Source organism: Lepus europaeus, chromosome 2 (assembly GCF_033115175.1).
Source record: "Lepus europaeus isolate LE1 chromosome 2, mLepTim1.pri, whole genome shotgun sequence".
Taxonomy (NCBI): domain Eukaryota; kingdom Metazoa; phylum Chordata; class Mammalia; order Lagomorpha; family Leporidae; genus Lepus; species Lepus europaeus.
The window spans coordinates 107,755,888-107,782,354 of record NC_084828.1 but is presented as its reverse complement, the minus strand read 5'-3'; the positions used below and the strand labels follow the sequence as shown (position 1 = coordinate 107,782,354).

General features: G+C 45.3%; 1 protein-coding gene across 1 annotated transcript in view; it reads right to left on the bottom strand.

Annotated features, from left to right (window-relative positions):
* Positions 1-23,235: 23,235 nt before the first annotated feature.
* The window catches only part of NCEH1 (neutral cholesterol ester hydrolase 1), a 72,258-nt gene continuing 69,026 nt past the window's right edge, over positions 23,236-26,467 (bottom strand). The window contains exon 5 of the mRNA XM_062211747.1: positions 23,236-26,329. Within this exon, the coding sequence (XP_062067731.1) occupies positions 25,712-26,329 (618 nt within the window). The 3' untranslated portion in view covers positions 23,236-25,711. The remainder of the gene's footprint in view (positions 26,330-26,467) is intronic.

Genomic DNA, 26,467 nt, shown 5'->3' with positions numbered 1-26,467 from the left:
CTTGTGCTTTGCAAATATCCACAGATCGGAGGCTGGAGGTGCCCTGGCACTGGGCAGATCATCAGCGTCGTTTTTCCAGCCACAGGTGCTGGTTTTGTGTCACGTTTTGGTAATTCTTGCATGATTTTTAACTTTTTTGTTATTGTCATAGCTGTGATGTCGACCTGTGATCAGTGTCCTTTGATGTTACTTCTATAATTATTTTGGGATGTCACACACTGTGCCCATGTAGGACAGAAAACATAACAAATAAACGCTGCGTGTTCTGACTGCTCCACCCACAGGCTGTTTCTCTCTCTTCTTCTCCTTAGGTCTCCCCCATTCCCTGAGACAAGACGATATTGAAATTCAAGCAATTAACAGTCCTACAATAGCCTCTAAATGTTCAAGTGAACATCTTTCACTTTAAATTGAAAGCCAGAACTGATTTAGCTTAATGAGGAAGGCATGTCACCAAGATAAAGCAAAAGCCAGACCTCTTGCACCACTTAAGTACCGTTGTGGATGCAAACGAAAAATTCTTGCAGGAAATTAAAAGTGCGATTTCAGGGGGCACATGGACTGTAAGAGAAACATCCTTAATGCTGATGTGGAGAAAGCTTTAGTGGTCTGCAGAGAAGAGCAAACCAGCCCAACATCTCCTTAAGCCAAAGCCCAAGCCAGAGTAAGGCCCTAACTCTTCCATTCTGTGTAGGCTGAGAGAGATAGGGAAGTAGTGAAGAAAGGATTAAGGAAAGAAGCCATCTCCTCTACATAACAGTGCGAAGTGAAGCAGTCGATGCTTATGTAGAAGCTGCCTCAAGTTACCCAAGAGGGGCCGGCACTGTGGCCTGGTGGATAAAGTCACTGCCTGCATGCTGGCATCCCATATGGGCGTCAGTTCGAATCCTGGCTGCTCCTCTTCCGATCTGGCTCTCTGCTATGGCCTGGGAAAGCAGTAGAAGATGGCCCAAGTCCCTGGGCCCCTGCACCCACCTGGGAGACCTGGAGAAAGCTCCTGGCTCCTGGCTTCGGATCGGTGCAGCTCCTGCCATTGCGGCCATCTGGGGAGTGAACCAGCGGAATGGAAGACATCTCTCTGCCTCTCCTTATCTCTCTGTGTAACTCTGACGTTCAAATAAATAAATCTTAAGAAAAAAAAAAGTTACCCAAGAGATCTAGTTAATGCAATTATAAAAATGGCTACACTAACAGCAGAGTTTCAATGTAGATAAAATAGCATTATATTGGAAGAAGATGCCATTCAGGACTCTCATAGCTAGAAAGGAGAAGTCAAAGCTTCATGGCTGCAAAGGACATGGAGATTACCTGATTAGGAGCTAATGCAGCTGATGACTTTAAGTTGAAGTTAATGCTCATTTACTATTCTGAGAGTCCAGGATCCCTTAAGAATTGCACTAAATCTACTCTGCCTATACTCTATAAATGGAACAACAAAGCCGGGTGAAAAGCATAAGTTACTGAATGTTTGCAGCCTGCTGTTGAGACATACTGCTCAGGAAAAAAATATATATATTTTTTTCTCAAGATATAACTGCTCATTGACAATGCACCTGGTCACGCAAAAGCTCTGTTGGAGATGTACAATGAGTTCAATGTCATTTTCATGCCTGCCAATGTGACCTCCATTCTGCAGCCCATGGATCAAGGGGTAATTTTAACTTCCAAGTCTAATTCTATAAACACATTTGTAAAGCTGAAGCTGTTGCTCTACATTGTGATACCTCTGATGGATCTGGGCAAACTATATTAAAAAAAAAAAAACTTGGAAAGTGTTTGCCATTCCAGATGCCCTTAAAAACATTTGTGATTCATGGAAGACGGGCAAAATAACATTAACACGAGATAGGAAGAAGCTGATTCCAGTCCTCCTGGATAACTTTGAAAGGGTTCAAGACTTCCAGGGGAAATAACAGCAGATGTGATATAAATAGCCAAAGAACTAGAATTACAGTCTGGAGCTGTGCTGTAATAGATTAAGCCTCTGCCTGTAGCACTAGCATCCCATATGGGGGCCAGTTAGAGTCCTGGCTGCTCACTTCTGATCCAGCTCTCTGCTGATGGACTAGGAAAGCAGCACAAGATGGCCCAAGTCCTAGACCCCTACACCTTCTACACTTCTTCTGGGAGATCCAGAAGAAGCTCCTGTCTCCTGGCTTCTGCCTGGCCCACACAATAGGTGTGGCCATTCAAGGAGTGGACCGGAGGATAAAAGATCTCTCTCTCTCTCTCTCTCTCTCTCTCTTTCTGTGTGTGTGTGTGTGTCTGCCACCTTTCAAATAAATTAATTAATCTTGGGGCCAGCACTGTGGCATAGCAGATAAAGCCATCTCCTGCAGTGCTGGCATCCCATATGGGAACCAGTTGGAGTCATGGCTGCTCCACTTCCAATCCAGTTCTCTGCTGTGGCCTGGGAAAGCAGTGGAAGATGGCCCAAGACTTTGGGCCCCTGCACCCATGTGGGAGACCCATGGTTGGCTTCAGAATGGCACAGCTCTGGCTGTTGCAGTCATCTGAGGAGTGAACCAGCCAATGGAAGACCTCTCTCTCTCTCTCTCTCTCTGCCTCTGTTCTCTGTAACTCTGCCTTTCAAATAAATAAAAAGTCATTTTTTTAAAAAAAAACATATGCTTAAAAAATTAAATCTTAAAAAAAGAACTAGATTTAGAAGTGGAGTCTAAAGCTATGAATGAATCGCTGCAGTCCAGTGATGAGTTTTAACAGATAAGGAGTTGCTACTTAACAGATAAAGAAAATAGTTTCTTGAGATAGAATGTACTTCTGGTGAAAATTCTGTGAACGTTCTTGAAATGACAATGAAGAATTTTGCAAATGACATAAATTTATTTGATAAGCCAATGGCAGGGTTTGAGAGGATCGATTGCAATTTTGAAACAACTCCTGTGGGTAGAATGCTATCAAATAGCACTGCACACTGCAGGGAAGTCTTTCGGGAGACAGTCAATGGATGCAGCAAACTCCATTGTTGTCACTTCAGCCAGCGCCACTCTGCTGAGTCAGCAGCCATCAGCACCTAGTCTAGATTGTCTACCAGTGAAAAGATTCTGACTTGTCAATGTCTCAGATGACTGTTAGCATTTTTTAGCAATAGGGTAATTTATGTCTAAGACATGTACATTTTTTAGACCTAATGCTATTGCATAACACTATAGTGTGCACATACTTTTAAAATGCATGGAAAGCTGAGAAATCCATATGACTTCTTTATTATATGTTTTACTACACTGGTATGGAACTAAGCCCACAATGTTTCCAAGGTATACCTGTATACAGATGGCAAATAAGCAGATGAAAAGATGCTCCACAGCAGGGAATGCACATGAAAGTAACACTGTGTACCACTACAGACCTACTAGAAGGCCAAAATCCTTTTATCTTTTCTTTTTTTTTTTCTTTTTCTTTTTTTTTTTTTTTTTTTTTTTTTTGATAGGCAGAGTGGACAGTGAGAGAGAGAGAAACAGAGAAAGGTCTTCCTTTTTGCCGTTAGTTCACCCTCCAATGGCCGCTGTTGCCGGCATATCGCGCTGGCCCAAAGCCAGGAGCCAGGTGTTTCTCCTGGCCTCCCATGCAGGTGCAGGGCCCAAGGACCTGGGCCATCCTCCACTGCACTCCCGGGCCACAGCAGAGAGCTGGCCTGGAAGAGGGGCAACTGGGACAGAATCCGGCACCCCGACTGGAACTAGAACCCGGTGTGCCGGCGCCGCAGGTGGAGGATTAACCTATTGAGCCATGGCGCCGGGCATAGAAGGCCAAAATCCTGAACACTGACAACACCAAATGCTGATGAGGATGTGGACCAACAGGAACACTCATTCACGGCTAGAGAGAATTGAAAACGGAGTGGCTACTTTAGGAGATAGTTGGCAGGTTCTTACAACATGAAACATACTCTTACCATATGATTTAGCAATCATCATCTATGATTTTCATTCAAAGGGACTGAAAACTTAAGTCTATAATTGCCAAAGTTTGGTAGCCACCAAGATGTCCTTCAGTAGGCAAATGGATAAATTGGTATGTATTCAGATAAGAGAATATTATTTAGTGCTAAAAAGAAATGGGCTTTCCAGCCATCCAGCAACAGGGAAGAAATGTAAAGGCATATTAGTAAGTAAAAGAAGCCAGTCTAGGGGACAGCATTATGGCTTAATGGCTAAAGCCACTACCACCTGTGATGCTGGTATCACCTGTAGGCACCAATTCAAGTCTCAGCTGCTCCACTTCTAATCCAGCTCCCTGCTAATGGCCTGTGAAAAGCAATGGAAGATGGCCCAAGTGTTTGGACTACAACCAACCATGTGGAAGGCCCTGATGAAGCTCCTGGCTCCTGGCTTCATCCTGGCCCAGTGCTGGCCATTGTGGCCATCTAGGAAGTGAATCACCAGATAAAAGACCTCTTAACTCTGACTTTCAAAGAAATAAAGAAATCTATTTAAAAAAAAAAAAGCCAGTCTAAGAAGGCTACATGTATCAGAAGGCTATATGGCATTCTGGAATAGATGTAACAACAGAAACAGGGGCCAGAGTTGTGGTGCAGTGGGTTAGGCCACTCCTTGAAATGCCAACATCCCATGTCATGGTGCCAGTTTGAGTCTCTGGCTGCTCTGCTTCCAATCCAGGTTCCTGCTAATGCATCTGGGAAGGCAACAGATGATGGCCTAAGTCCTTGGGACCCTGCCACCCATGTGGGAGACCTAGATGGAGTTCTTATCTCCTGGCTTTGACCTGGACCAAATCTGGCTGTTGTGGCCATTTGCGAAATAAACCAGCAGTTGGAAGATCTCTCTTTTCTCTCTCTCCCCCTCTGTCTGTCACTCTGCCATTCAAGTAAATATTAAATAATGAAATCTTAAAAGAAAAAACTACGGAAATGGTTAAAAGATAAGTGGTCACCAGGGATTAGTGGGTAGAGAGGATAAATAGGTGGAGCAAAGAGAATTTTCTAGGGCAGTGAAAATATAATAAGATGATGAATAGCATGTCATGTATTTGTCCACACCCATAAAGCATCCAACATCAAAAATGAAGCCTAAGGTAAACTGTGGGCCTTGGGTGGTAACGATGTGTCCGTGCAGGTTCATCCCAGCAAACACACCCCTCTAGTGAAGGATGTTGGTACTATGAGGGGGGATTATGCATCTGTGGGGGCAGGGGAATATGGAAAATCTCTGTACCTACTGCCCAATACAGCTGTGAACCTAAAACTTGTCCTTAAACAATAGTCTTTTTAAGAAAATGCTTTGGTAAGCATGGTTTGTTTTAAGCACTTTTAGTTTTTCATAATTAGATTCCTATCATTGATTTTTCCATGGCCACAGTCGTCATAGTACTGTAATCTCCCTTTTATAATTTTTTTTCTTTTTTTAAACCAGGTAAAGCTTTACCCGGCTTTGGAGTATTTCTTTTTTTCTTTCTTTCTTTTTTTGAAAGGCAGAGTTAGTGAGAGAGAGACAGAGAGAAAGGTCTTCCTTCCATTAGTTCACCCCCCCCAAAATGGCCGCTACGGCCGGCGCACTGCACCGATCTGAAGCCAGGAGCCAGGTGCTTCCTCCTGGTCTCCCATGCGGGTGCAGGGCTCAAGGACTTGGGCCATCCTCCACTGCCTTCCCAGGCCACAGCAGAGAGCTGGCCTGGAAGAGGGGCAACCGGGACAGAATCTGGCACCCCAACCGGGACTAGAACCCAGGATGCCGGCGCCGCAGGTGGAGGATTAGCCAAGTGAGCCGTGGCACCGGCAATTTTTTTTTTTCCAAAATTTATTTGAAGCCAGCGCCATGGCTCACTAGGCTAATCCTCTGCCTTGTGGCGCCGGCACACCGGGTTCTAGTCCCGGTCGGGGCGCCGGATTCTGTCCCGGTTGCCCCTCTTCTAGGCCAGCTCTCTGCTATGACCCGGGAGTGCAGTGGAGGATGGCCCAAGTGCTTGTGCCCTGCACCCCATGGAAGACCAGGAGAAGCACCTGGCTCCTGCCATTGGATCAGCGTGGTGCGCCGGCCGCAGCGTGCTGGCTGCGGCGGCCATTGAAGGGTGAACCAAAGGCAAAAGGAAGACCTTTCTCTCTGTCTCTCTCTCTCACAGTCCACTCTGCCTGTCAAAAAAAAAATTTTTTTTATTTGAAAGGTAGAGTTACAGAGAGAGAAAGATTTTCCATCTGCTGGTTTACTCCCCAAATAGCCACAACTACCTGAGCTGGACTAGGCCAAAACCAGGAACCAGGAGTGTCTTCCAGGTCTCCCACTTGGCTGCAGGGACCGAAGCACTTGGACTTCTTCCACTGCTTTCCCAGGCGCATTAGCAGGGAACTGAATTGGAAGCGGGGCAGCGGGCATTGAGACCAGTGCTGATAGGGGATGCCAGCTTCGCAGGCAACTTAATGCACTGGGCCACAGCACCAGCCCCTGCAGACTGTGCCTTACTTACCGTCATCAGGGGCATCTCCCCAGAGCTCAGCACCGAGTGGGGCATTCACTAGAGATGCTACAACGCTTATTAAGCAAGTAAATGAATATATGACTGTCAGGCCCTGGGGGAAGTGAGTACGTTGAGATCCAGCTTTTTGCTGATATCATCCTTGCGTCCCTTCTCTGCTCAGTCCTCATTGGCCACAGAGGAGAAGCACAATTATTTTTCTTGATTGACTAATAAACTGACAGTTTATGTGAAATCTTCCTCTCTGTAAGTGTTGGAATTACAGCTTGTGAGATCCTTTTGCCCCCTTCATGCATCAAAATTAGGGCTGAAAAGTAGGCAGGGAAGATTATTTGATGTTGAAACTCAAAAGGAGAGGCTAGTAGTATATTTTTAGTTATTGGGCCAATGAATTTCAGCCAGGATAACCACCGGACATAGATGTTATAATAGAACTAGGCCTATTATTTCTGCTAAGTGCCATCCTAAATTAAACATCACTTCTAGTATTTTTTCAAGTGTAATTATTTCAGATAGCATAAAGAGCTACAATTTGCCTGTGTGAAGTAGACATAAACAACATCCATCTCTTCTTATTATCTGGGCTGTGAGAGTACTAGATATGGGCTTTGGGCTACAGACCCAGAGGGGAAGGGGTCTTCTGTTAGCTGCTCCAGACCCACTCCTCCCCTTCTCTACCCTGCTGTAGGCCCACAGAGCCTGACCGATACAGACTGAACCAACAGGCTCTCTCTCTTCCAGTTCAGGACGTGGGAGGGCTGAAGGAGAAGGAAGTGTGGGAACTGATGGCCTGGCTCCTTTTCTGTGGGTTTGCAGGAGCACATAGCTGATGCCAGGCTCACACCTCTACCCAACTCAAAATGGGAGGTGGCCCCTCCACTGGCTTACCAGTCCGGAAAGATAACAGTTCCTGTCACCACCAGACCCAGACCCAGAGTGCGGGGCTGTCTCTTGTTCCTTTACATGCTGCTCGCTTGTTGGCTATCGTGGTGTCCAAATGAGCCAGTCTGAGCTGTGTCTTTCTGTGGGACCTGACTGATACACCTCGTGTGCACAGAGATGACAATGCCTCTACAAGCTGGCCTTCTATCTGAGTCTTCAAATTCAGCCAAATCCAGAATAAAACCATCCTCCACTCACCTGAATCATTCACTCACTACAACATGTCATTTTCATAGCTCTAAATTACTTCACAAATACTTACATACAATGTTTCAACCAAATTTGGGATGAGGGAGGTGACCATCAGCAATCAAATCGCATAACATAGGAGCTCTCACAATACCTTCAGGACTGGCAGCAACGACATTACTTGGAATCTTGTTAAAATGGAAATGATTGAGTCCTGTCCCAGACCTGATGATCTGGTAACTTTGGGGTTGGGTTTAGCAATCGGTGTTTTAACAACTCTCTGGAAAGTTCTAGGACATACTGAAGTGTGAAAAGCACTGATTTAACATATGACTACTTACATGTTTTAATGTAAGCAACTCCAGTCAGTACTCCCCACTCCCTCTCCCCAGTGCAAAGGAATCTTGGTATTATTATTATCCCAATGGCTCTCAAATGGAGCACAGTAATGCATCACAGTGACACAGGGCTTGCTCAAAATCCCAATGCCCAAATTCCACAGTGGACTCACTGAAGCAGAACCTGTGTGGCAGCATCTCAGGTGAGAGCCCCCAGTTACTTCATCAGCTAAGGATGGCGAGAAACCACTCCTAGAACAGAAAACAACCCTGAAGAATGCAAATCACCTGGAGGTTGTCAGCTCAGAGGCAAGTAGGGCTGCTTTGGCATCTGACACAGGTTGTACACATTTGGAACAAAGCGAGAGTGAGTGTTATTGAATTTTTGAAAGAGCAACAGAAGACAGAAGGAAAGAAGAGAGGGAGAGAGACATACAGAGAGACAGAGAGGAAGTTCTCAAATGGCGCCAACATTCCAGACTGAAGCCAAGAGCCTAGAATTCCATCCAGGTCTCCCACATGGGTGGCAGGGGCCCAAGAACTTGGGGCCATCTTCCTCTGCCTTTCCAGATACATTACCAGGGAGCTGAATTGGACGTGGAACAGCCAGGACTTGAACGAGCACTCCAGTGTGGGATGCCAGCATCATAAGCAGTAGCCTAACCCATTGCACCATAAACAGTAGCTTAACCCACTGCTGACCTCAAAGAGAGAGGATTTTCTATTGAACACAGCTGAATCATGTTTGTAGCAACTTGGGATGCAGTTAAGGGTAAGATGCCATGTTTGGAAATGCCTGCCCAATCATATCTCTCTTTTCCAGAAACTCTGCTACCATCCGTTGCTCTGGATACACATGCAGGTGTTAAAGGCCCCAGATGATTGTATCCAATACAATTCATTGAATAGCGACCAACCAATCAGATTCCCCCCGAAAATGTACAGTGAGGCCTTGGTACTCACAGTGCAGTTGGCTGACCTGCAACATTGAATCATCTGAGACTCTTAGAAAATGAGTCTCTTGGGGCCAGCCTTGTAGCGGATGTGGCCTTGTACCAGTTTGTGTCCCAGCTACTCTTCTTCCTATCCAGTTCTCTGCTACTGGTCTGGAAATGCAGCAGAAGATGGCCCAAGTACTTGAGCCCCTGCACCCATGTCAAAGACCCAGAGGAAGCTCCTGGCTTCAGCTTGGCCCAGCACTGGCCATTGCAGACCAGACATAGCATCTCTCTCTCTCTCTCTCTCTCTCTCTCTCTCTCTCTCTCTCTCTTACTTTCCTTCTCACTCTGTAACTCTGACTTTCAAATCAATAAATAAAAAAATCTTTAAAAAAAGTTAGACTATTGGGGCTACCTAGACATATTGAATTAGAATCTGCAGCCTAAAAAGATCCCCAGGGATTAACATTTAGGAAAAGGATGTCTTGGTGAGTAGTGATCACTTTAACCCTATCCAGAGTTGATGATCATTTTTTATCCTATGAAAGCTGTGCCTCGCGGGGCCAGTGCTGTGGCACCGGCACCCCATTTGAGCACCGGTTCTAGTTCCGGCTGCTCCTCTTCCAAACAAGCTCTCTGCTATGGCCTGGGAAAGCAGTAGAAGATGGCCCAAGTCCTTGGGCCCCTGCACCCACGTGGAGACAAGGAAGAAGCTCCTGGCTCCTGGCTTTGGATCGGCTCAGCCCCTGCCATTGCAGCCATGTGGGGAGTGAACCAGCAGATGGAAGACCTCTCTCTGTGTCTCTTCCTCTCTCTGTAACTCTGTCTTTCAAATAAATAAAATAAATCTTTAAAAAATACAAAAAAAAGTTATGCCTTGCAAAAGCAAGTCAAGGAAGGCAGTCAGAGAGAATTCATTGTGTAGGTAAGAAGAAAGAATTGGAAACCACAGAAGGACAGAGAGAAGAGCCTGGGCTATTGAATTTTCCATGTCAATCTCTCTGAGGGCAGGCTTCCTTTAATTTGTTGTTCTTACCTGTCCAAGAGATTTCTGATTGTACCCTTAACATAATCTCCCAGTTTACTTATGCTAGCTCAAATGTCTGCTTCTTGCAAGAAGTAACTTACAAAGAGATTAAGTTATTACTAAAAGAAAATTAAAATAGATTATTTTGAATCATTTTGCAAACCTTGGGTAGAGTGTTATTTATAGGCATGTTGATATTTCTTCTCCATTTTAAAGATATTAAATAATTCATAACCGTTATGAAAAACCCAAATGTTTCAGAGGGGAGCAAGATAGGCAGAAAAAGTTTTTCTCTTCCTGGGGCCTCCATTCCTACCCCTTCAGAGATTACCAATTAATGATTTCCTATATAATATTTAATAATTTTTCTATGCATCTACAATATCTCCTTTTTTTTTTTTTTTTTGACAGGCAGAGTTAGACAGAGAGAGAGAGAGAGAGAGAGAGAAAGGTCTTCCTTCCATTGGTTCATCCCCCAAAATGGCCACTATGGCCGGTGTGCTGCACCTCTCTGAAGCCAGGAGCCAGGTGCTTCCTCCTGGTCTCCCATGCGGGTGCAGGGCCCAAGTGCTTGGGCCATCCTCCACTGCCCTCCCAGGCCACAGCAGGGAGCTGGACTGGAAGAGGAGCAACCGGGACAGAATCCAGCACCCTGACCGGACTGGAACCCAGGGTGCCGGCGCCGCAGGCGGAGGTTTAGCCTAGTGAGCCGTGGCGCCAGCCAACATCTCCTTTTAAAATGATATTTTTTTTTTATATGGGGAGAGAGGGAGAGAGGGAGAGAGGGAGAGAGGGAGAGAGGGAGAGAGAGAGAGAGAGAGAGAGAGAGAGAGAGAGAGAGAGAGAGAGAATGAGACCTGGTTCTCTCCCCAGATCCTTGCTAGGAGAAGCGGAAACTAGGAGTCAGGAGCTCAGTACATGTCTCCCATGTGGACAGCAGGAACCCAACCACTTGAGCCATCACTTGCTGCCTCCCAGAGTGCACATCAGCTGGAAACCAGAATTGGAGCAGCTCCAGGACCCGGCCCCAGGCACTGCCAACACAGGATGCAGTGTCCCAGTCAACAGCCTAGCTGCTGTGCCAAATGCCTGCCCCTCTTTCTCAGTATCAACAGAAGAACAAAAAGGCAGACCATCTTATTATCAATACACCTGCAGGGAAATATTTAATACTGTCTAGCATTTGTTTAACTCTGAACTTTAAAAATGCCTTTCTGTGGCTTAGTTGTTGACACTCCCTGGAGGCTATTAGCGACGGGACAAGCCTGAGCACTCGCACTGATTGCATGGTCACGCTGAGGTGTACAGTTATGTCCTCGGTTCTCATCGAGGTCGTTAAACAAATCTGTGACAGTCTCTGCTGTGTTTGCTTTAACTAATAGAGGCTATTACCCGTTGAGTCACATGCAGTGATTTTGTTTTAGAATTTAGTGCCAGGAAAAGACCATCACGAAATTAGGACGCTTCTTTTGCAAAATCATTAATGATGTTTTCTACTTTTTGCTTTAACTTCCACATGCTCAGAGCTAAACCAGAGGCTTCAACCACAAAAACTGATTTTTCTTTTTAATGTATTTTTGTATTTTTCTTTATTTCTATGTCGGTATTTCATTGTATTGTTTGTTTAGTTATAAGCTGCTTTGAGTATTTATAATTTAAAAAAAACTGTTCATTTTATTTGAAAGGCAGAGAGACAGAGAAACATATCTCCCAATCTGCTAGTTCATTCCACAAATGGCCAAAACAGGGCAAGGCTGAACCAGGACGAAGCTGAGAGCCTGGAACTCCATCCTGGTCTTACATGTGGGTGACAGGCACCCCATTAGTTGAGCCATCACCTGCTGCCTCCCAGGGTGCACATTAGCAAGAAGGTAGAATCTGAAGTGGAGCCAGACTCAGACACAGCATCTTACTCTGTGTCAAATGTCCAAATGCTGGGTCTGAAGTGGAGCAGCTGGGACTCGAACCCACACCCATATAGGATGCCAGCGCTTCAGACAGCAGCTTTCCCCGCTACACCACAGCGTTGGCCCCGAGATTCTCCTCGTAACTGTGGGATGTATTGTATCTGTTTTGTAAAGCATGGCAACCCCACAAACATCCTGAAAGTTGAGGATGTGCTTTAGCCAGGACTGCTTCCAAAGCAGTCTCTCCGCATTTAAGGCTCCACAGCCGAGGGCGGGATGCCTGGGGGTTACCAGTGAACACAACAGAAAGATGAAGGACCTGTATTTCCCGTGGCACTAAATGGTTCTTCAAAAATGCCAAACACTGCTTCTCTGTCAGCCTTTATCCAAACATCAACCTTGGATAAAAACATTCGAAAAAAAAAAAAAAAAGACAAAATGCGTTGGTGGGCAGGGAGATGAGTCATGTTGTAACAAAAGAGCAAAGTGAGACTGTTTTGTTTTGTTTTGTTTTGTTTTGTTTGAGGCTTCAGCTGCTTTCTCCCAGGTACTCATGCGGATTTTAAACCATCTGATTTAATTTATTCTGCGATGAAATATGACATGGCTTTTCATTCACCTTTTATAAAAAGCACAAGACAGCAATTTGGAAATCATTTTTTTTTTTCTTTTTATCAAAAATTCCAGACGAAACAGGAACAGGATATTGGAAGGTTACTGCCATTGACTTTCAAGGGTGCCCTCTGCTGGTAACTGCCTTACATTTTAAAATATATTTTATTTTATTATTTTATTTTAAAGACAGGGAAACAGAAAGAGACAGAGACAAAGACAAACATAGATCTCCCATTTGCTCATTTAATCCCCAAGTGTCTGCAGCAGCCAGGGCTGAGCCATGCCCAAGAGAGGGGTCTGGAATTAAGTCCAGTCTCCCGTGGGTGACAAGGATCCAAGTACTTGATCATTTGCTACCTCCCAGGGTCCACATTAGCAGGAAACTTGATCAGAAGTGGAGCTGAGGGTCCAGTGTTGTGGTGCAGTGGGTTAAGCCACCGCCTGTAACACCAGCATCCCGTACAAGTGCTGGTTCAAGTCCCGGCTGCTCCACTTCTGATGCAGCTCTCTGCTATTAGCCTGGGAAAGCAGTGGAGGATGGCCCAAGTGTTTGGGCCCCTCCACCCATGTCAGGACCTGGAGGGAGTTCCAGGTTCCTGGCTTTGGCGTGGCCCAGCCCCAGGAGTTACAGCAATTTGGGGAGTGAACCAGCATATGGAAGAGATTCTCTCTCTCTCTCTCTCTCTCTCTCTCTCTCTGTAACTCTTCCAAAATAAATAAAATACATCTTAAAAAAAATAAGTGGAACTGGGACTCAAACCCAGTCACTCTAATATGAGATGGGAGCATCCTAAGCAACATCTTAACTGCTGCGCCAAACTCTCTCTCTCTCTCTCTCTCTCTCTCTCTCTCTCTCTCTCTCTCTCTCTCTCTCCAGAGAATTTTCCATGTGCTGGTTCAGCCAAGCTGGAGTCAGGACTCTGGATCTTCACCTGGGTCTCTCACATGGGTGACAAGGATGCAAGCGTCTGAGCCTTCTCCACTGCTTTTCCCAGGCCATCAGCTAGGACTGCACTGGAAGTGGAGTAGCCGGAGCACAAACCAGCACCCATATGGGATGCCAGCATCACAGGTGGCTACTTTATCTGCTATGCCACACAACACCAGCCTAGCTGCTTTATATTTTTAGAAGTCTCCCTTATGCTTTGGGCTTTCATTCTTGACTCAAATAGGATTTTCAGTGCATGCATTGAAAGAAAACTCCTGAAAGGAAAAAGTCCCAGAGACTCTATCATAAGAAGGCAAATACGCAAATGCTATATACTATATATAATAGCAGTTCTCAAACATGTTAGTCTCAGGACTTACCAATCTCAAAAATTACTGAGGACCCAGTGTTTGTGGGCTTTCTTTATTGATGTTTACCCTAGTAGATACTCAATCTGAGAAACTTGAAACATAACTATTAATTTATCTAATTATATCTTATCTTAAATTCTATTTTATGAAAAAATAACTGAATTTTCTAAATATAAACTAGTGAGAAACATGGAATTGTTTTACATTTTTACAATTCTTTTTAATGTCTGCCTAACTGGAAACAGCTAGATTCTTTTTTTTTTTAAGATTTATTTATTTATTTATTTGAAAAGCAGAGTTACAGAAATACAGGGAGAGAAAGAGAGAGAGAGAGAGAGAGGTCTTCCATCCGATGGTTCACTCCCCAATTGGCCACAATGGCTGGAGCTGCGCAGATCTGAAGCCAGGAGCCCGGAGCTTCTTCCAGATCTCCCACATGGGTGCAGGGGTCCAAGGACTTGGGCCATCAAATTCTGCTTTCCCAGGCCATAACAGAGAGCTGGATTGGAAATGGAGCAGCAGGGTCTCAAACCGGCGCCCTTATGGGATGCCGGTGCTTCAGGCCAGGGCGTTAACCCACTGCACCACAGCGCCGGCCCCCCACAGCTAGATTATTTAAAAAAAATAATAAAGTTTATTTATTTATTTATTTGAAAAGCAGAGTTACAGAAATAGAGGGAGGGAGAGAGAGACTCTTCCATCTGCTGGTTCATTCCCTAGATGGAGATGGCCACAACAGCCAGGGCTGGGCCAGGTTGAAGCCAGGAGCCAGGAACTCCATCTGGGTCTCCCACGTAGGTCTAGGGGCCCTAACACTTGGGCCATCTTCCTCTGCTTTCCCAGGATATTGGCAAGGAGCTGGATCAGAAGTGGGGCAGCCGGCACTCAAACCAGCACCAATATGGGATGTCACCAGTGGCTTAAACCACTTTGCCACAACACCAGCCCCGACAGCTAGATTCTTCTATCTGCTTCTGCATTCCATCTGTAGCTGCTGGAAGACTTCATTGCACCTGCACGAAAGAAAAATCATGACAAAGGCAGATAGCGTCAAGTATTATGACAGCCGGCTGACTCCGTGGGCCCCGGGGAGTTCCCAGACTTAGAAAATGGCCGCTGCAGGCTGGGCAGGGAAGCCCAGGAGGGACAGCTGTGCCTATCATGGAGGGTGGCCTGAACCCTGCCAGCAGACACGGGACTTTGAGCTTACAAACACATGGCTGAGGGTGAGGTTCTGCAGCTGTGGATTGAATGAATTTCTGAGACACGAGATTGAGGGAGACAAGAAAATTGTTAGATCCTTGCTGCAACTGTTTGGGCAAGAAGTGGTGAGGCGCTCAGTTACAGCAGAATGTCCAGAGATGGGGAGAAGAGAGAGGACTGGGGAAATGACTTAGGAGGTAAGAGTGTTTGGATGCCGTGATTGCTGGAAAGGTGGAGATAAACTTCTTGAATACTAGCTAGGATAATGAGAAAGGTGATATAATGAAATGAAGTGGGTGACTACGTGACAGTACTTCAAAAAGTTCATGGAGAGGTGGGCATTTGGTGTAGTGGTTAATACGCCACTTGGAATGCCCACATCCAATACACAAGTGCCCAGGTTTGAGTCTTGGCTCCACTCCTAATTCCAGCTTCCTGCCAATATACACCCTGGGGGGCAGCAGAGATGGCTCCAGGAGGTAGGTCCCTGCCACTTACATGGGAAACCTGGTTTGGGTTCCAGGCTCCCAGCTTTGACCTGGCTCAGTCCTGGCTATTGCGGGTGTTTGGGAGTGAACCAGCAGATGGGAGCAGTCTCTCTCTCTCTCTCTCTCTCTCTCTCTCTACCCCCCCCTCTTTGCCCCTCAAATAAGTAAAATTAAATTTAAAAGACCTTTTCAGAAAAATCCACAGGACAGGTATTTGATACAGTGGTTAAGACACTACTTGGGATGCCCACATTTCATATTGAGTGCCTGGGTTCAAATCCTGGTTCCCATTTCCAATTCCAGTTTCCTGCGAAAGGGAGCCCTGGGGGGTACCAGGTGATGGCAGAGGCAGTTGAGTCCATGTCACTCATGTGGAGACCCAAACTGAATTCCCAGCTCCTGGCCCTGGCCCAGGCCCAGCCCTGGCTGTTACAGGCATTCAGAGAGCTAACAAGCAAATAGGAGATAGCTTTCTCTCTCTCTCTCTCTGTCTCTCTCTCTCTCCCCCCCAAGCCCCTCCTTCCCTCCCTCCTTCTCTCCTCCCCTTTTAAATAAATACAATGAATTTTAAAAGAATTGAAAGAAAAGTTATAAAATAAACTTTTTTTAGATTTATTTTATTTTTTGAAAGATAGAGTTACAGAGAGTTAGGAACAGGGAGAGAAAGGTCTTGCATCCGCTGGTTCACTCCCCAGATGGCCACAATGGCCAGAGCTGCGTCAATCCGAATCCAGGAGCCAGGAGCTTCTTCCAGGTCTCCTACAAGGGTGCAGGGGCCCAAGGACTTGGGCCATCTTCTACTGCTTTCCCAGGCCATAGCAGAGAGCTGGATCAGAAGAGGAGCAGCCTGGACTAGAACCAGTGCCCATATGGGATGCTGATGCTTCAGGCCAGGGCTTTAACCCACTGAAAGTTCACAGAAAATGGAATTAAAAAATGTTGATTGTGGTGAAAAAATTTTTGAAATCCATGTAGTTTTTCATAGTATGCATTTCCCATGAACTTTTCAAAAATACCTTGCATAAGCTGATGCCAACACAGGAAGGAAAAGCTAATGCATTTCATGTAAGACTTACATAGCAGTGGGGTCCAGGGTGAGGAAGGCTGAGGTGAGCCATCTAGAAGGAGGGTGAGTACGTGAACCTGAATCTCGTGCAGAGGTGGATCTGCCATAACACTTGAGCTTAGGAACCCTCATTCATTCAAGGAACTGGAAGGGGCTCCCTTCACAGTCAGTTAAGATCGCTGCTTTTCTCAAAGTTCAAAAGTTTGGAATATTTTTTAATGTCAGCCAGTGAGTACCAGGGTCCCCTACCACTCCAACTTGTTCCTTGTCATGACCTGTCACCTGTGAGATGGCTGACAGTGGCTGCAGGCATTTTGATATCCCATCAAGGGGAAATTCAGCTGGAGACACATTTATCTTGGGTTTGGTGGAATACATGTACAGGACTTGCCACTGGTTCAGCTGAGTTATTGCTGCTTCGCTCAGACAGGAACAGCTTCCAGGAATACCCTTATCCTGCAGGCCCAGGCCCCCGCAGAGCCAAGTCAGCTGCATTGCAATACAACCATGTTCCACACACCAGCATTAGAAGACTGGGGGTAGGAAGTGGAGGAAATACAGGGTTAGAAACATATGGGGCCAAAAGCAATTTGTGGAAAAATTTCCCTACCTCCAGACACCCAGAAACATAAAGAGGAGTCTGTTCTCAGCAATGACTGGTTGAAATGAGAATTCTCTTCTGGCAAGAATTCTGGTGCATTAAAGATGGCTACAAGGGGCCAGCACTGTGACGTAGTGGGCTAAGCCTCCGCCTGCAGCAACAGCATCCCATACGGGTGCTGGTTCGAGTCCCAGCTGCTCCTTTTGCAACACAACTCTATGCTATGGCCTGGGAAAGCAACGGAAGATGGCCCAAGTGCTGAGCCACTGCACACACAGGGGAGACCCGGATGAAGCCCCTGGTTCCAGACTTCCAATCAGCCCATCTCCTGCCGTTGTGACCATTTGGAAGACCTTTCTCTCTGTCTCTACCTCTCTCTGTCTGTAGCTACCTCTCGAAGAAATAAATAAATCTAAAAGAAAAAAGATGGCTACCAATTCTTTGCCATTCCTTCTTGAGCAGTGGTATCTTTTTCCCCTTCTCTTCAGTCTGGGTTGTTCCTGCAATTTGCTTTCACCAACAGAATATGATGGAGGTGATGCTGGGTAACTTCCAGATCTATGAAGCCTTTTGCCTTTGCACATTCAGAGTGCTCATGATGGACTCCACCTGTCATGCTTTCAGAATCCTAGATCAGGAGTGCAAGCCACATGGAGGAGAACCAAGGCCCTTAGCCAACAGCCTGCACAACGGCCAGCCACACGGTGAGTCATCAAGAACGCTCTGGCCCAGTGCATCTCTGATGTTCAAAGTCCCAGCCAGCCCACATTTAGCTCACTCAACTCAAACCCCTGAGATAACAAGTGGTATTGTTTTAAATTAAAAGTTTCAGAATAAGTTTTACTTAGCATTTATAATTTAAAACACATACATAATTTTCTTTTAATGGAAGTTGGATGAAATAGCTTTGCGATGTTTATATTTATCAACTTTTTTACTTGTTTTAAAAAATGTATTTTTTTTTTAATTTGAGAGAGAGAGAAAGAGATAGAAAGTGTTTCCCCGTCTACCAGTTCACTTCCCAAATGCCCAAAATGACAAGGGCAAGGCCAGGCCTGGAGCAGGCTGAAGCCATGAGCCAGGACTCAATTCAGGAATCCCATGTGTGTGGTAGGTACTTGAGCCATCATCACTGTCTCCCAGGATCTGCATTTGCAGGAAGATGGGAATCCGGAGCAGAGCCAAGCACTGAACCCACACACTCTGATGCGGGCATCTTCACAGCAGACCAATGCCCACCACTGTCAACTTTTTAAACTGAAGACAATTCAGTGTTTGGATCAGAAGAAAAACAAAATGAGGATACGGGGCCAAGCAGGAGTTTCGTCCTGACAAGACAGATTTCTTTTTTCTGTCCTAACCTTTCCACTCTGTATATATTTTTAAAAAATTTTCCCCTAGAAATCTTTTATTTAAGGAATACAAACTTCATGCATTTCATAAATACAACTTCAGGAACATAGTAATTCTTCCTACCCTACTCACCCTCCCATCCACATTCTCACACCTCTTCCTCCTCCCTCTCCTATTCCCGTTATTTTTTACTAAGATCTATTTTCAATTAACTTTATAGACAGACAATTAAATCTATACTAAGTAAAGAGTTCAACAAATAGTATGAAGAAACCTGTTCTTCAACAGCCAAGACAAGGGCTGTTCACAGTCATTGCATCTCAAAGTCACTTCTATAGATTACCTTTTAGATGCTCTACTAGTTATCACAGATCAGGGAGAACACATGGTATTCGTCCTTTTGGGACTGGCTTATTTCACTAAGTATGATGCTGCCTAGTTTCACCCATTTTGTTGCAAATGGCAGGATTTCATTTTTTTTTTTTTACCACTGTGTAGTATTCCATGGTGTACCTAGTCCATAATTTCTTTATCCAGTCTTCAGTTGATGGACATTTGGATTGATTCCATATCTTAGCTGTTGTGAATTGTGCTGCAATAAACATAGGGGCACAGATAACTCTCTCATATACTGATTTCATTTCCTTTAGGTAAATTCCCAGGAGTGGGATGGCTGGGTCATACGGTCGGTCAATATTCAGATTTCTGAGGTATCTCCATGCTGTCTTCCACAATGACTGTACCAGTTTACATTCCCACCAACAGTGGATTAGGGTACATCTTCCCCCACATCCTCGCCAGCATTTGATGTTTGTTGATTTCTGTATGAAAGCCATTCTAATGGAGGTGAGGCGAAACCTCATTGTGGTTTTGATTTGCATTTCCCTGACAGCTAGTGATCCTGAGCACTTTTTCATGTGATCAAGACAGAATTGACCCTGCTCATATTCATACAGCTAAGACACAGTGAGCAGAGATGTGGAGTTAAATGTATAGGACAGACAGTGGAAACTGACAAGTCCTTCAATGAGACAATGATGGGCTGGATTGAGGAGGCTAACCAAGAGGTGCTGGCTTTGTCCAGAAAGAAGGGAACTTCATTCTGTGAGAGTGGTGGAAATAAGCGGGGAGATGTTACTGAGTAAACCGTTATGGCAAACTAGAACACTCAAAATCACCTTAATATGTTGCCAAACAAAGTAAGTATTTAATATCTCTTGATTCCCTGATTTTAACTGGAAAGAGAAACCAAAAACATAGCACTTGCTTCTCTATTACTGCAGGGGGTTAAGCTGCTGCTAGGGATTCCCACATCCCATAATGGAGTGTCAGTTCAAGTCCTGACCACTCCGTTTCTGATCCAGCTTCCTGCTAGTGCATCCTGGGACACAGCAGATGACGCAAATGCTTAGGCTCCTGCCAACCATGTGGGAGACCTGGATGGAGCTCCTGGTCACTGGCATCAGCCTGCCTTTCCAACCATTTGAAGAGTGAATCAGTGATGAAGATCTCTCTCTCTCTCTCTCTCTCTCTCTCTCTCTCTCTCTCTCTGCCTTTCAAGTAAACAAAAACAACAAATAAACATTTTAAAATACAAAAAATAATGAAAACAGGAAGAAGGGACGGTAACATTCTAAAAGTGATAGAAATTGAATTTAGTTAAAAATTTCTCAAATTCTTATACTGACTTGTGGAACATGTTATATAAATCATTCTCTTAGGGTATTTTCCAACTGTTTTGTCAACATAACAAAAAAATTTAGTATTTGTTAAGAAAAATGAAGGACAAATTTGAGTTGTGTTAAGAAAAAAAAACCTGTGGCATAGTGGGTAAAGCCCCCGCCTGCAGTGCCAGCCTTCCATATGGGCGCCAGTTAGAGTCCCCGCTGCTCCACTTCCAATCTAGTTCTCTGCTGTGGCCTGGGAAAGCAGTAGAAGATGGCCCAGATCCTTGGGCCCCTGCACCCACATGGGAGACCCGGAAGAAGCTCCTGGCTCCTGGCTTCAGATCAGCACAGCTCGGGCCGTTGCAGCCAATTGGGGAGAGAGCCAGTGGATGGAAAACCTCCCTCTCTCTCTCTGCCTCTCCTTCTCTCTCCATGTAACTCTGTCTTTCAAATAAATAAGTCTTAAAAAAAAAAAAAAGAAGAAGAAGAAGAAGAAACCTATCTTCAAAATATTTTTTCGTGTGTTAAAATTTGTTAGTTAGCAGCAGGGCTCAAACTACTTTGAATTGCTTAATTCTGTTTGGAAATGTTTAGTTGTTAGTCTTAAATAACTATGACTTATTTTTTTTTTTTTTTGGACAGGCAGAGTGGACAGTGAGAGAGAGAGACAGAGAGAAAGGTCTTCCTTTGCCGTTAGTTCACCCTCCAATGGCCGCTGCAGCCAGAGCACCGCGCTGATCCGAAGGCAGGAGCCAGGTGCTTATCCTGGTCTTCCATGGAGTGCAGGGCCCAAGCACTTGGGCCATCCTCCACTGCACTCCCTGGCCACAGCAGAGAGCTGGCCTGGAAGAGGGGCAACCGGGACAGAATCCGGTGCCCCGACCGGGACTAGAACCCGGTGTGCTGGCGCCGCAGGCGGAGGATTAGCCTATTGAGCCCCGACGCCAGCCTATGACTTATATTTGACATAACCATAAATAACTTCTAGAAGAGACGCATGGAGAATTGTATCCCAGTTCTTCAAAGTTGAAGTTTTCTTAGTGAAGATTTATTCAAAAACATTTTTTGAAAATCCATTATGTGTTCTGTTCTAAAAGCTTAGAAAATAAGGATAGACAAACAGACAAAGTCCCTGCCCTCTGGGACCTTACATGTGGGTATGGGGGAACAGAACGCAAACATGTCATTACACGAATGAATGAGATGTCAGAGAAGTGAGATGAACAGCATCAGTCGACGCAGCGGTCAGCTGGAGAGTGGAATGGCGCTAGGCCTGGGTGCCAGTTCTGGCAGGTCACCTAGGCAGGGGCATTTATTCTGGACTGCCAGCAATGATCCAGCCTTGAGAAAATATGGAGAAACCTTCTGAATGGAAGGCACGGGCAAATGGTGCCCCCTGCCTCTCACTCCAATGATGCACAAAAAAACCTGGGACTGATATCAGTAACTTCTATGTGTCTCAATAGGGGATCCATGGGTGAGTGTTTGGTGCAAGGGTTAAGAGACCGCTTGGGATGCCTGCATACCGTGTTGGAATGCCTGGCTTCAAGTCCCAGCTCTGCCTCTGAATCTAGCTTCCTGCTAACGCGTACCCTGGGAGGCAGCAGGTAACGGTTCAAGTAGTTGGGTCCCTGCCACTCTTGAAGGAGACCTGGACTGAGTTGCAGCCTCTAGCCTTAGCCTGGCCCAGCACTAACTGTTGCAGACAAATAGGGGGTGAACCAGTGGATGGAAGATCTGTTTGTCTCTCCGCCTTTAAAATAGTTAAAATGGGGGGAGGGGTGGCACTATGACATAGTGGGTAAAGTCACCTGTAGTGCCAACGGCATCCCATATGGGTGCTGGCTTGAATCTGGGCTGTTCCCTGCTAATGCACCTGAGAAAGCAGTGGAATATGGGCCAAGTGCTTGGGCCCCTACACCCGTGTGGGAGACCTGGATGAAGCTCCTGGCTCCTGGCTTCAGCCTGGTCCAGCCCTGGCTGTTGCAGCCATTAGGGAGTGAACCAGTAGATGGAAAATCAATCTCTCTCTCTCTCTGCCTCTATCTCGCCTTCTCTGTAACTCTTTCAAATAAAAAAAAAAACTAATAATAAAATGTTCATCAGAAAATATGAAATGTAAAAAAACATGAAGGATAAAAGGAGAATAAAAATCACAAGAAAAGAATATTAAGGCCGGTGCCGTGGCTTAACAGGCTAATCCTCTGCCTTGCAGCGCCGGCACACCGGGTTCTAGTCCCAGTTGGGGCACCGGATTCTGTCCCTGTTGCCCCTCTTCCAGGCCAGCTCTCTGCTATGGCCCGGGAGGGCAGTGGAGGATGGCCCAAGTGCTTGGGCCCTGCACCCCATGGGAGACCAGGAGAAGCACCTGGCTCCTGGCTTCAGATCAGCGAGATGCGCCGGCCGCAGCAGCCATTGGAGAGTGAACCAACGGCAAAAAGGAAGACCTTTCTCTCTGTCTCTCTCTCTATCCACTCTGCCTGTCAAAAAAATAAAATAAAAATAAATAAATAAATAAATAAATAAAAAGAATATTAAAACACAGAGAGTGTACATTTAAATGTACTGAAGGAGAATTATTAGAACTGTTACTGGATCCTTCTAGCAAAATATAGGCACACATCAGAGATTTTGTTGGTGAAGAGGAAAGTAGCTATAATTGAATAGGAAAACCTAACACACTTATATGTGACCAATTAGCATCAACATAAACAATTTACTCTGGAAAAAAATAAGTTTGGTAAATGCCTATGATACTGATAATAAACACAATGTGAAATCACTAGACTCGTTTGTGATGACAGGGTCAGTTTGAGGACTTGCCTTCAGTGAACGTGCTACTTAGGCTGAAATGGTCCAAAGCCAGTCACTTGCATTATTAGCACCCCTACCTAATATGCATACAGAGGGTTCCAAGAGAGCCACAGGCCCTGCCCTACTTTTAGCAATATATCAGCCAATCCAAAACCGATCTCCCTCCATGGGCAACAGGGAGTCCAATAGCCGTGAGAGGAAGAAGGAGCTCGCCGTGAGCCCCTCATCCTTGGCTAAAGGACAGCTGTGTACTCAGGTGGGCAGGACTTGGGCAGACTCAGGGCTGGGCAGCTGGGATGCTGAGAGAGAGCACGGCCTCAGCTGGGAACCACAAAGTTAGACAAGAGGAAGCAAATACACACATTCCCAGATGGAGCCATTTTATTTCCAAACGTGATTCAAAAGAGATATCTGATATCCTATCTCCACACTGGATTTTCATTTTATAAAATATAGTCACTCCTAAAATCCTTCATAAAATCTGCCTTCCCCTTTATCATGGGAGGTGAGCAAGAAGTCAAAGGTTAAAAGTCATGCATGAAATATACCACCATGATAATTATACAATAGTCGTAAATTCTTCACAAATCAATGATAAAACAGGAAGAATAATTTACAGTTCCCTATGTTGTGCAGCACTTCAAGGTTTTTCTTCATATATTAATGTTCATATCTCACAGACAGCAATGACATTACAAAAAGATTGCCAACTTTTTCATAAAATAGGAAAAGCAAACAGTTATCGTACTAAAAAAGATCAATCTGCAGAGCATAAACATTTTTTACCAGAATAAAAACTAAAAGAATAACTAAATTCAAGTTTGTCATCAGAAACAGTGCTTGACTGCTTTTTTCCTCCATCCCTTTCATCTGAGAGCCCTGTAGAAATCTGGAATCATTTGTTGTCTGTAATAACTTTAGGATTTGACTCAGAGTTCTGGTAAATTAAAAAAACAAACACGTCATGTTAAAGAACCGTGCAAACATTAGATGTTCTCTTTTATAAAGGTAGACAAACTCAATATAAGTTCACCTTTAGATGGTGTCAGAAAGAATAGTGTTCTAGGAGGAGGGGGCAAGTGGGGGGTAGGGGTAGACACTAGGTGCCAATGTTTGCCCTTCACCCAGAAGAATGAGCTAGGGTTCCTCTGACAAAGAGCAGAGGGTGCAGTGTGTGTCCTGCCTAAGCTATTGAACTACAGGTTGAACATCCCTCATCTGAAATGCCTGGAACCAGGAGTGTCACATTTGGGATTTTTTTTTTTTCTTACTTTGGAATATTTCCATATACACAATCCGATATCTTGGAGATGGGACCCAAGTCTAAACAGGAAATTCATTTATGTTTCATATATACATTACACACGTAGCCTGAGGGTAATTTGATGCAATACATTTAATAATACAATGGATGAAACAAAGTCTCATGGTAAGAAATCGTCTACTCGTGGCATTAAGTCAGCGCACAGTCAACTTTGGAGCATTTTGGACTTGGGATTTTGGGGTTAGGGATGCTCAACCTGTAGAAACTGAGATATGTTTCCTAGATGTGATCATAGTCTCTAATGACTTTAACTTTCATATGCATATATATAAATATCAAAATATTTAGGTCTAATGTATAGTACTATCAATAGCTATTTTTATCTCTTTCCATAAAATTACATGTGGATATAACTCTAAGGTAGTTTTTTAAAAATACCACTATTTTAATATTTATAACAGATGTCTTTCCAAAAACAAAATCCTAATTCTAGCTAGATATATTAACATTAAATAACTTAAAAAACAAACAATACATTATATTATACCAAAATAGCCCCATTTTAAAGCCATATAAGTGAAAAAGTTGAGTTTTTCAGAAGAGACTAGACTTTCCACAGGTATTTTTCATAATTTTAGACTAATATTAAACGTATTTTCTTTCCTGCCTATGCCAAATATATACATACTGCTCATAGTAATTTATGTCAGGAGTATTTTTATGAAACATTAGATTGTTTTATTTGTGTGTTTCTACTTCTCTATAATGGAAAATTCAGTCTCAATCTAAATGAATGTGCTCACAAAAGATTTCCCCAAGGAGATGGCATAACCAGAAAACACAAAAAAATCTTCACGATGTGTAGCTATCCAGTGCATGCATCTCATAATTTCGAATCATAGTGGTAGAAGGTAGCTTTCAAGTATTATTTTAATCCACCTGGACCTGGAGCTAGCTCATAGAATGAACATTCACGAGGAAGAAGATCCTTGGAGACACTTGTCCTTGCTGGAAAGCTTTTGCTAAGAATCCCACAGAAACAAAACCATCCACTCACAAAGCCCAGAGGGCCCATGGCCCCCAGCACCGATCGGAAAGTGCACACTCCCAACACCGCTGGAACCCAAAGTCAAGTCCAGCCAGGGTCTCTGAACTCCGGAAAGGGCGTTGCCTCGCCCCCGGCTGGAAGGATCTCTTCTGCAAAGAGCAGCTTGAGGAAGGCAGGGCCCGGGGTTACTTCTGGCTCCTCGGCCAGCTTGGTGCAGCTGCTGCAGGCATGAGCAGAAGTCGGCTAAAATAACAGGAACAGAAAGACCAGCGCACCTTGGGAGCCAGGTAAAGCATGCTCGCATGTCAGGTATTCCAGTTCAATTTTTTAAAAAAATGAGATTCTCCTCCAGTCTGCAGGGAGCAGGGAGGCCACAGCTCCCCGGGCACCACGGGCCGGGGTGGGGGGGTGGGGGAGGAATGAGTCCGCTGAGAAGGGAGACGTCTTGCCAAAGCAGGTGCAGAATCCAGAAGGGCTGGGGCCTTCCACAGGATTCCCTGCGTTACAGATTCTGATCCAGCCACCTGATGAAACTGTTCCTGGTCCGGATGCCCACGGAGAAGTTGGTGGGCCAGCTGGTGAAGATCATGCAGCCGTGGAAGCCGTCCTCAAAGTGGTCGAGGGTCACGTCCACGCCGGCGCTTTCCAGGCGCTTGGCGTACATGAGCCCGTCATCCCTGAGGACGTCGTGCTCACAGGTCAGGATGTAGGTCTTCGGGAGCAGCCGCAGCACCTCCTGGTCTGCGAGGAGCGGGGACGACCGGGCATCCAGCAGCTCGGGGATCTCCTGGATGATCCTGGCGTCGCCGGTGGCGGGCACGACGGGCTTGTAGTGCTTGGTAATGGCAGCGGGCAGGAGGGACGTCCAGTTCACGCGGGCCCTCAGGGCGGCAGCCTCCTTCACGTCCAGCGAAGTGTGGTTGTTAACGATCATCGCCTGCACGAAGTCATAGTTGCCCTTGAAGTAGTCCACCCAGTACTTGACCATGACGTAGCGAGGCAGGATCGGGGTGTTCACATTTTGCTGGTAAGAGGGTGTGTTAAAATCTAACGCTTGCAGGACGGGATAAATCAGAGCTTGCAGTTTGAGCTTGTGTTGTAGGCTGGCATCCTGAATAAACTGGAGAGGAGGAAACAGGGACATTATTGCACCTGCTGTTAAGGGTACGGGGTGTTTGCCACTCAGAGGTTTGAACAAACCCTTAGGTGCACCATCCCTGAGGCCTCTAATGTTTTACTCACACCAGCTTGTTGGCAC